The sequence below is a fragment of the Phymastichus coffea genome, unplaced genomic scaffold, assembly GCF_024137745.1.
Source record: "Phymastichus coffea isolate CEN01 unplaced genomic scaffold, Cenicafe_Pcof_1.1 PCOF00024, whole genome shotgun sequence".
NCBI lineage: Eukaryota > Metazoa > Arthropoda > Insecta > Hymenoptera > Eulophidae > Phymastichus > Phymastichus coffea.
Window position 1 is genome coordinate 1,763,698 of NW_026706835.1, and position 10,459 is coordinate 1,774,156.

Sequence of the window (10,459 nt, forward strand, 5' to 3'; positions counted from 1 at the left end):
AAAGTCTTTTGAGCTTTTTAATCCCCATGATACCTACAATAACTTCTTGGGAACACACACTTTGACTGGTAGCAGCCACAGTCGCAGTTGAATAACGTGCATTATAAAATCACACCATTAAAGCGCGACCTTGTTGTACGCTTGCAAAAGTTCACATCAGGCGTTTGATGCGATAACCGACAAAGACGCACCTATATTTTGACTCATGAAGTTTCTATGCGTAAACGGCAGCCGAGGCCTCCTTTGCTTCCCTCATCAGACTTTCTTTTGCAGCAGCTTCAGAGATGAAGTACAAACGCGCACATTATGAAACCAGATGATAAAGTCTCTTCCTACTCGCGTACGACAGTTCCTAATAAGCTTTTGACGCATTCGACGACGTGAAGTCACTCGCCTTTCTATTAGTCGAAAGTTCACTTCCCTCGTCAGACAAACCACTCAGAGCTTATACTTCCCATCATTTTGAGAATGGTTTATCGCGAACTCAGACTTTCCTAATATTATTCTAAAAGATAACACTCATTGCATGACTACTGTATGAAGTCTTTTGTAAATATGACTAGTTAGATTCTATTTTAACTGTTATTTGTATCAAGAGAAATATTGACGAATGAAGGCTTCTAATAGTGATACAAGGAATGCAGGCCATTAGAAAGAAAGGACAGGTTTGTAAGAAATAAAATAAAAATAAATATAAAGAATATAATTTCTCATATTTTTATAACCGAGCGAATAAATTATAAATAAAAATTATTTAAATGAAGGCATAATTAATTAAAAATAATGCGATTAAGTGATAATAAACATTAATAAGTTTATGAAAAATGGTACGGAGATAATGAAAACGTATAAAGATATGAAAATAGATTGGTTGTCATAATTAAAAGAATGAGTGTAAATTTAAAAAGATTGTGAGTTATGCTGTGAAAGATCAATTTCAAGAAGTGCAAACAATGAAGAGAAAAAAATCTAAACTCAGAACCAAATTAATTTTTGATAAATTTTTATTAAATCTTATATGGATAATTCTATGAAAAGTGTCGAAAATGTTACATTCAAGGTATTATATAGATAATATAAACTCAAATTTATTAAGAACGGCTTCTTATCTTAACTTTGAAGCCACTTATAACTATTTCTGCTTTATTTTTATAAAAAATGTCTTAATTACATATCATCAACATATTTCTCAAAGTTTTATTTATCTTTCTTTATTTTACCTCATCTTTCTTATTAAGAGTCCGAAAGGACGTAAAAAAATAATTATTGCATGAATAATTATCATTTATGGAGTACTGACGTTATCGATAGCGGAAAAGTTGCTGCCGACAAGTAGGTCGTTATGCATTGCAAGCGTAGGGTGCTGATGTGTTTTTTCTGCCTACAGTTTCAAATTTTGGGGCATTTAGAATTGGGAAACTTTCAGATAGAAATTTATTCGACTTACTTTTTCGAATGTTTTTATCAATAGATAAAAAATCTGATTTTAAACACATTAATTCCTTATGCTTGCAATGTATAATAACCAACTTGTCCGCGACAATGTTTGCATGTGATGGCCAATCCCAATAATAGTCACACAATTTACTACAAGAAAAAATAAAACATATTTTTATTACACTGGTTCTTTTCCTGCGCCCTTTATTAAAACTTTTTTGCAATTACAAAAATACTATAAAACAGATTTAACGTGCGACTAAAAGAAGTACGAAACAACTAAATGCAATTTAAGGGAGAAAAAGAGAAACAACAAGGGCAGTGCCTTTATAATTTTAAATAGCAAAAAAAGATCTCGATAAGTAATTTTTTCCTACGACTACATGACCCCCAAGGGAATGGAAAATCTATTTTCTGAGCTGCAGCAATGAAGGTTTCGTTTTCTTCGTAATCCTTATTGTTTTATTCTGTTTTTGCTTTTTCAGGACAATTTCCTCCTCTTTTTCTTCTTCCTCTTCTTCCTCTTCTTCTCCCTCTTCTTCCTCTTCTTCTCCCTCTTCTTCCTCTTCTTTCCCTTCTTCCTCTTCTTCTCGCTCTTTTTTCTCTTCTTCCTCTTCTTCCTCTTCTTCCTCTTCTTCCCCTTCTTCCTCTTCTTCTCCCTCTTCTTCCACTTCTTCCTCTTTTTCCTCTTCTTCGTCTTCTTCCTCTTCTTTCCCTTCTTCCTTTTCTTCCCCTTCCTCTTCCTCTTATTCTTCCACTTCTTCTTCCACTTCTTTATTGTAATTTTTGACTGCTTTGATTTTTCGCATGGTACGCTTTGATCTTTTAGGTAAAACATTTAATCTGAAATGAAAAAGTAAAAATTATTGGTTCTTATTTCTATTGATAATTATTACTAGACGATAAAAATTCTTACTGTAGAAAAGGAGTTATGAAATCAGATGTGACTTTTATATATTCTTTTATTTGTTTCAATAATATAGGATTTATTTTCTCTGATTGCGATTCAATTGACTCCAATAACTTATTATGCTTTTCCTTCCAGTTAAATAAGACATTGTTATGTAAAACAGGTACTTTATGGACTTGTATTACTTCTTCTTTCTGTTTAGTGGTGATTTCATAGTTGTATGCATCCTTGAATAATAAAGATTTCTCAGTTGCAACTGTAAGATTTTATATCATTTTAATAATTATATATCTGTAGCATCCTGAATAACAGTATAACCGGAATTTATCACAGCTAAACCAATCTCTAAAAGAGGAAGTGGTATTCTTTGCAACATAATTAAAACTTACATAAATGTTCAAGATTCCCTCGAACATATGTCTGACTTTCAAATGGCTTTCCTTGAACAATTATACTTAATAAGTTTATGATAGGTATTCTACCACTGTTTCTTAAACTGGTGTTCAAATCTATATAAAATTTTGGATTAGAATTTGATTGAATTCCTAATTTCAAATATTGTGAGCTAATAGTTTTATCTAGTGAGTTATCTAACAATGATTTTATAATCTCTTTAATCCCTTCATGATGTGCATGATTTTTGTTGGTGTGAATTTTTTTCCAAGCCTGGAATATCTTTTTCCATAATTCCAATATTTTTGATAAATACGGTGAATTGAAAGTTGACAACTTCTTTTCAATATTTAAAGAAGTTTTATCATTCACTAAAACAAAATTAAAATAAATAGTATAATATGATAAACTATCTTTCCAGATTTGGGAATAGATGGAAAGAGAGAGAATTATAGATCATGAAGAAGTTGACCACGATGGGTGAATGAGCAAAAAGAAAAGACTAGAGAAAAAAAATGCTGAAAGGCATAGAAAAGATGTTGAAGGTCTTTGAGGAGGTAAGAACTCCTGTAAACATCGTACTGTAGAACAAAAGAATTCAAATAGAGGTTGAGAACAGTTTTTACAAAATAGAGAAAAGGATTTCAAGAAAATGTGTATAGTTAAAAAGAAATGGTACAAAGTAAGACATTTACATTTGCACACGCAAACACTATTGAAAGTTTTGAAAAATAAAATTTAAAAAGTAATAATTGTAACTGCATGGTTCAATTCAGAAAAATACAATATTAATATACGAATAGTAGTCTACTAACATGTTTAAGGTAACAACGAAATTGGCAGACTAGATAATGGATAAGAAATAGTTTTGAAAGTCATTCGTGAAAATCTATTTTACATGGCCTTTTAGGACTTTTCAGCTCTTAGTCCATATCAGTCATATATGACTTGTACCACCCTCAACGTGTTCATATGAAGGAAGTGAAGGAAAAGAGGGTATTTAAAAAGAAAAAAAGAAAGAAAGGATTATACTTAAGCTACAAAAGAATAAAATAATGATTAGTTAGGATAGAATGTTCACAGGATATAAAAAACAAGAACAATCATGAATGGTGGATGGTAATTTTGATATAAGTACTACTGGATAGAGGTAACAAAAAGCTGTGGGCAAGAGATTAATGGAGAATAAGATAACATGTCACATTTGTTTCAGTTATTTTAACAAAGCATGCAAACATGCTTAAAGTAAAAAGAAATCAGTGAACAATGAAATTTAAGTTTGCGGCAGCAAGTTTCAATAGAGTACAATCTTAAGTGTATATACTTACAAGATTGTAATTGAATAATCTGTTTCTGATACAGTGATGAATTTTGTTTAATGCACAATGCAGATAAATTAAGTGAATCATTTTTAGGATTGGATAAATAATTATTGGTGTACTGCATGCACTGTTTCAATAGACTGACATTGTACGTTATTGTGTTGCCCTGTTCTTTTATAACTTCATCTCCATTGAAGTATAACCAGTGAACTAATCTTTGCCATCTTTCATTCTGATAGTAAAATAAGCTATATTTTGACATCTTGAGTTGAAATACTGAAATAAGTTAATAAAAAAATAGATGCATAGTTGAATTAAATGAAAGCTGCAAAAAAAAAAATAATGAGATCTTAAAAATAATTTATATTATACTATGCTCATCACCAAAGTAAAATTTCTGCCTGCAAATCTGTATAAATTTATAAAATAAAAAAACAAAAGTATTATAGATACACTGATGAACATTATTTAGCATAACCTATAAGCAATAACAAACCAAATATAGATTAAATCACATTTTGCATTTATAATTACTTGAACTTATGTTCTTACTTTACCTATTAACAATAATTTTTTGGCACATCAATAAAACAAAATTTTAACTAAACGATGAGGTACAAAAACTGTTGCAGAGGCTGCACTTTGCGCACTAGCGTATTGTGTCGTGAAGTATATAATATAGTATATTAAGGTTTTATTAGACAACATACAAGCACATATAACACTATTAAGTTAATACAGTGGCGCCGATAAGCGCAAAGTACACAAGTAAAGTGTGGAAGTTATATACATACCTATAGATATATAAATTTTACAAATATACTTGGAGCCAGATTATAAAAGATTAAGTTTATAATTATATATGTAACCTATACTCTAACATAACTTAGTAGATTAATTTTTAATGGATAATAAATGATTATTGCGTCATGAAATGGTGGTTAGGTTACCCGGTACTCAATTTATTTTTATTATCCACGTCTGTGCACGCAATAGAAGAAAATGAGACTTCTCGCGAAAACGGACTATTTCCTCGAAGCTGCCAGCTGCAGTGCGCGCGTAATAAAAGCATATCATGAAAGCTCGACCTTGCTACTCATGTACGATAATTCACTTCGGACTTATCATGAGATCGCTGAGATGAGCCTATGCTTTCTGTCACTATTAAATTTATTTATCTGTCATTTTTTTTAATTTATTTTACTAGAAGTCATCTTATATCGCGAGATCGTCAAGTCAGGCCTAATCAAGTTTTTGCATATAAGTGACAGCGGAGCCCCTCAATAAATATTAAGGAATTAATGCTCACTGTATCAATAAACACTCAATAAACGACTAGATAAAAACATAAATAAAAAATAACGCGCTTCATCTCACTAATACATTATCTACTTGTATACTCTATAATGCACATCTATGCGCGATGTTCTTCACTCTGGCCTGCTGGATTTATGTATGTATGACCACTGACTTGGCGCGAAACTGCAATCTGTTTAATTTAATAGTTTTTATACTACCCGCGAGCTTTCAAGCATCGCTTAATAGGCATCGTTATACACTAGAATTGATTCAGTTGACAGGTGGGATATATTTTTAGTATCAGAACAACAAAAATTATGGTCTAGTACAGCGAAAAGCTGGAGTTAACATCGGTGATAGCCACTTGGCTACTTAGCCGATTTAGCCGCTTGTAAGAAATATGCTAATATTCGTTCTTAGTTTCTTTATAATACTAAATCACAGAAAAGTTTCATAACTGAATCGTGTAGAAATCAATGCTAGTGTATTAGCTCCAATAGTTACCGAGTTCTAAATATAACTTCACATGCAAACTTAATTTTAGTGGCTACCTATGCAATGATTTCAAAATCATGCAAATTTTGAACTGTTCTTGACTGAGTTCTTAATTGATGGGCTTTTCGATTTCTCAAAAAAAAATTAGACTATAAAATATCGAGCTCATTTTGTTTCGCTGGTGGCCACCACCATATTACAGTGGAAGTACGGACAGTATGAAAGCACATAATAAAGGATCGTTTACAGTTCACCTCCGGTTTACTGAGTCTTATCCAGGCCTTCAATAGTTTGCTTCCTAAAAAAGTTGCCTCAAGTCTATTTCAAAGGTTGGCGCAGGTTGGATCAAAGTTCATCGAGCGTTTAATTTTTTCAAAATCAGCATATTGTTTATAGGCAAATCTCAATAATTCTAACTGAGCTTTGTAAACCTGTAATATTAACAAGTTTGTAGTGTCAACATTTCAAAGTGAAATAAATATCAATATTCAGAAAAGATATATCGTGCTGAAGTTAAACAAAAACATTGAAATGGTTTTCTTTTGATAATTATTATCATTTTCTTAAATATTTCAATCATATTTAATTTACAATTGTTAAATAATAATGATATTATCTGACAAATAGTTTTTATTTGAATGATATTCTCCCAATTTGCGAATTTACATATTAGGCTCAGTGCCTAGATCACAATGCAAAGTGATTTGACTAGGTCGAAGTTCAAAATAGGCATTCATTTTTATTGATTGAGCATCATTAGCGCTAATATTGGAGTTTTCTTTTCATCTTGTGAGCTGTGGTGTTCCATAGCACATGAAAACGCCAATTTAACTTTTATCGTTTTGCTTACTCGACGAAATTCGATGTTAATTTTGAACTTCGCGGGTCGCGAATCAATGTCCGGGCAGTGTACATTACCTAGTGTACATAGTACAATTATTTCCCGTTTCTTCATCTCTGAAGCAGTGGCAACTCTCTCTCTCTTTCTCTCTCTTTTTCTCTCTCTTTTTCTCTCTCTTTTTCTCTCTCTTTTTCTCTCTCTTTCTCTCTCTTTCTCTCTCTTTCTCTCTCTTTCTCTCTCTTTCTCTCTTCCTCTCTTTCTCTCTTCCTCTCTTTCTCTCTGGATGTAACGGACAATTGCAAGTTTGATTTTTTCGGCATCATTTTATCTCATATATTAGTTAATTTTTGTAATATTGTTAAATAACTTTAACAAATTGGTGGGTGCACTATAGTTTAAGCAGAACTCCAAAGCCACAATAACTCAAAAGAACTTGGAGAAACCTAATAGTTTGTAATATTGGATTGTATCTGCAGCATACACAATTAGATATTCATTTTTTCTTTACTTTAAATTAGAGGAAAAATAAGCTACTTGCGTTGTTTTACATTTTTTAAGGATTGTTTAAATTTAATATAATTTCAAAATAATATACAAAAATGTAAGACCAGAATCTTAAGTAATCATAAAATCGCCAAATTACAAAAAGCCCTGAATACGAAATGTCATTTGAAATTCAATCTTTGTGAGATCTAAAAAATCAAGGTTTTGTTGAATAGAATCCAAAGAGAAATTGTTCTATGATTTGTTATGCTTTCTTTGTTTGAGCAATGTTAGTGCAAAGACTGATGAGTAAGTTACAGACTTTCTGAAATTTCTATTTATTTCTATTTTTTTATTACGTGGCACCCTTCAATTATTGTTGTGCCAAGAAATGTCTCTTCTAAAACAATAATTAAATTGAAAGAGCTTTTTATGTATTCTGTGGTTTGACTGGAGAAGCTGATAGGGAATCCAAAAGAGGCCGTTCTTGTAATTACCTAATCAGCACTTCAGAATACATAATGTTGTCAGCTTCAGAATACATAATGTGGTTAGAAGAGCTCCAGAGTTTTGTCCTTCTAGCTTTTTGCCTCAATGTATTTTTTTGTATATTAGTATTGTGCCAGATATATTATTATGAAGTGAAATGTTTACAACAATGCAACATTTCTATGTTAATAGATAATTCTTTAATTATTTAATTGTTATAAATTTGATATTGTGTCTTGCCATAATAACCTATTAATAAATATTGGTACTTTTTCAATAAATGAATAACTATTTATCTTTCAGCTCTAATTGTTCTTTTCACATCAATGAACAATGATGAAAATTCCAATCCAATTAAAATATATTGCTGATATTCAATCTATAATAGTCAATGTTCAACGACTTATAAGATTGGAGAATTCTGCAACACTACAGGACATTGTACTTTCATACATAGAATTTCTGTGTCAATGTTTGCCACTGGAGAGGTAAGGACATTTTTAAAACCTTATTTATTCAACTTCATAAATGGGTGTGCATCCTTTGTAAAATGTTTCACTTGATAAAGTTTAACATTTTTAAAAGCACTAATACAACTAGTATTTTTGCTTTTTTTACATTTCTTTCTTGATAAAATCAGTAATATAGTTAGAGTTAAGAAAAATAATTTATTTGACTTAAAAGATTAACGAGGATAGTAACAATAATAGAAAGCAAAAAAATAACATTTAATGAAGTTATAATGATGCAATAGATGATCAAACCAATGAAGTACACGAGTACAAAATAAACCTTTAAGTTCTTAAAACATCATGATATAGCTAATCTTTATTCTATTTCTTTTTTCAATCATATAGCTGTGACTACATGGCATAATCGCTTAAGTTAATTTTTGATAGAATTGAGTTACCATCGAAAAATAGACTTAAGCAGTTATGCCTCGTAACTATAGATATCATTTCCAGGATTTTTCATTATTTTTTTATTCAATTTTTCTTTCTTGATAAAGTAAGTAATGTAGCTTAAATTAACAAAACTAATTTACTATACGTTAATTTTACATATTGAATGACTAAAAGTGAAGAAATTAAAAGAGAAAGAAATTTATTGAAAAAAGAAAAGGAAATACTAATAAGCCCAGAATCAATAGTGCCAACAAATTCTCAACTAGAGAATGATGTTCCGGTTTCTGAAATCGCTGGGGTAGCTATAACAGAGGATAAAGAAGATAATCCAGATTTTCAAGTATCTTGTCTTATAAAAGTAAATGTAGATTTTTTAATTTCATAAAGCAGCAAAAAAGTTTATAATTCGGTAGTATAGCAATATTTAAAAAAATTTTCACTTAATTTAATTAGGAAATCGAATTACAATTATTCACACAATTCAATGATTTTAAGATGTATAGTATTGTATCAATATGTTGAAAGTATATAAAGTAGATAAAAGTGCACACAAGAACGCGTTCTCGCTGAACATTTCTGAAGAGGAGTATAAGTTGTCACAATGTCAATTGGTAATCTCACTACTATAATATATATGCCACTTTATACAAATCTCTTTAAGAGCCTTCAACCCTTTTATAAATACATAAAAATCGATGAATAAACTTTGGCCCCTGGTTTAGCCTTGAATATACATCATAATATCGAATAAAAAAATTAATCAAAAGATGATATTGTTAAAAGAACTGCAAATCAATGCAAGTTCTTTTAATTGATTTAAAAAAAATGTTTGAATAATGAACAGGGCTGAAAGCACAATTACATTTGATTGTATATCTATGAAAAGGTTGAACAGCACTTCATTTTTTCAATTTGTATTAATTAGTGTTCGTATTGAAATATTATATTTTAATGAATATAAATTTTATAGTTATAATAAAATTATCTATTGCAGACGATGGGGACAATAACAAATTTAAGCGAACATTTTTTATCAAATGATAATTACATTTGTAAAAGTGGCACGGATATCATGGACTGTTATATTTTATACCTTCATATTTTTATAAATGGTAATATTTACAATCTCACTTCGAGGATACTAAGAAAATTGAGAAAGGTATTATTATGCTCTAAATCTGAACTCCCAAAGTTTTATCAAGAAATAATAGATTTATTCTACTATAAAGTATTGATCTTTACTTCTGAATGGTCACTACGAAATGGAGACGAAGAAGAATTCTTTTCAAGCAGTACAGTTTTATGGGAAAATTATAATTCTATAGAAGATGAAGAAGATAAGAAAATGTATAATATATACGAATTGTATAACTGCATGATTTGTAAGAATTATCATTTATTATTAACAGAGATACAAAATTATATATTTGATGAACATTATCAAATCAATCATTATTTTTCAGATAACAAACGCTGGTGTCCAAGTAAAAACGTATTGAATAATGAGTATGTTTTTTAAAGTTTACTTAGTTAAATCCGCTGAGAGTTCGCGAAATATCAGTATAGAGAAGAAAATGGGATTAGTGCAATTAATTGACAAGGGTACTTCAAATTCTATTATATTTAACAATTTATTTTAAATATGATGATTGGACAACACTGACGCTCGTCAAGGGCGTAAAAAACCCTAGTCGTAAGTAGGGAAAAAGCCCAAGGCGAACGTTAATACAATATATATATGAACAAACTTTAATATAATTAATCGCGAACCTCGATACAAATACCCACAGCGTAACACATTTACACACACATTGACGAAACGCAGAGAGCTCTCGGATGACATGCGCAGATACAATGAGGCCGCAGCGAATGTGGAAGAGCGCAC

At 30.4% G+C, this 10,459-nt stretch overlaps 2 protein-coding genes across 3 annotated transcripts; one reads left to right on the forward strand and one right to left on the reverse strand.

The window, feature by feature from the left end:
* Positions 1-1,032: 1,032 nt before the first annotated feature.
* On the reverse strand, positions 1,033-4,324 carry LOC131675506 (uncharacterized). 2 transcript variants are annotated; one of them, XM_058954516.1, is made up of 4 exons: positions 4,069-4,324; positions 2,737-2,856; positions 2,354-2,603; positions 1,033-2,280 (listed from the first exon to the last, which is right to left on the reverse strand). In XM_058954516.1, the coding sequence occupies exons 1-4, from the start codon at positions 4,322-4,324 to the stop codon at positions 2,184-2,186; spliced, it is 723 nt and encodes a 240-aa protein (XP_058810499.1). In that variant the 3' UTR covers positions 1,033-2,183. The 2 variants fall into 2 exon arrangements, with proteins under 2 accessions (XP_058810499.1, XP_058810498.1); XM_058954515.1 differs by having other exon boundaries at positions 2,737-3,111.
* A 4,685-nt stretch (positions 4,325-9,009) lies between these two features.
* LOC131675507 (uncharacterized) lies at positions 9,010-10,217 on the forward strand. Its single transcript, XM_058954517.1, has 3 exons — positions 9,010-9,185; positions 9,569-9,956; positions 10,038-10,217. Exons 1-3 carry the CDS (start codon positions 9,090-9,092, stop codon positions 10,091-10,093), a joined length of 540 nt encoding a protein of 179 aa, XP_058810500.1. The 5' UTR covers positions 9,010-9,089; the 3' UTR covers positions 10,094-10,217.
* The last annotated feature ends 242 nt before the right edge of the window (positions 10,218-10,459 follow it).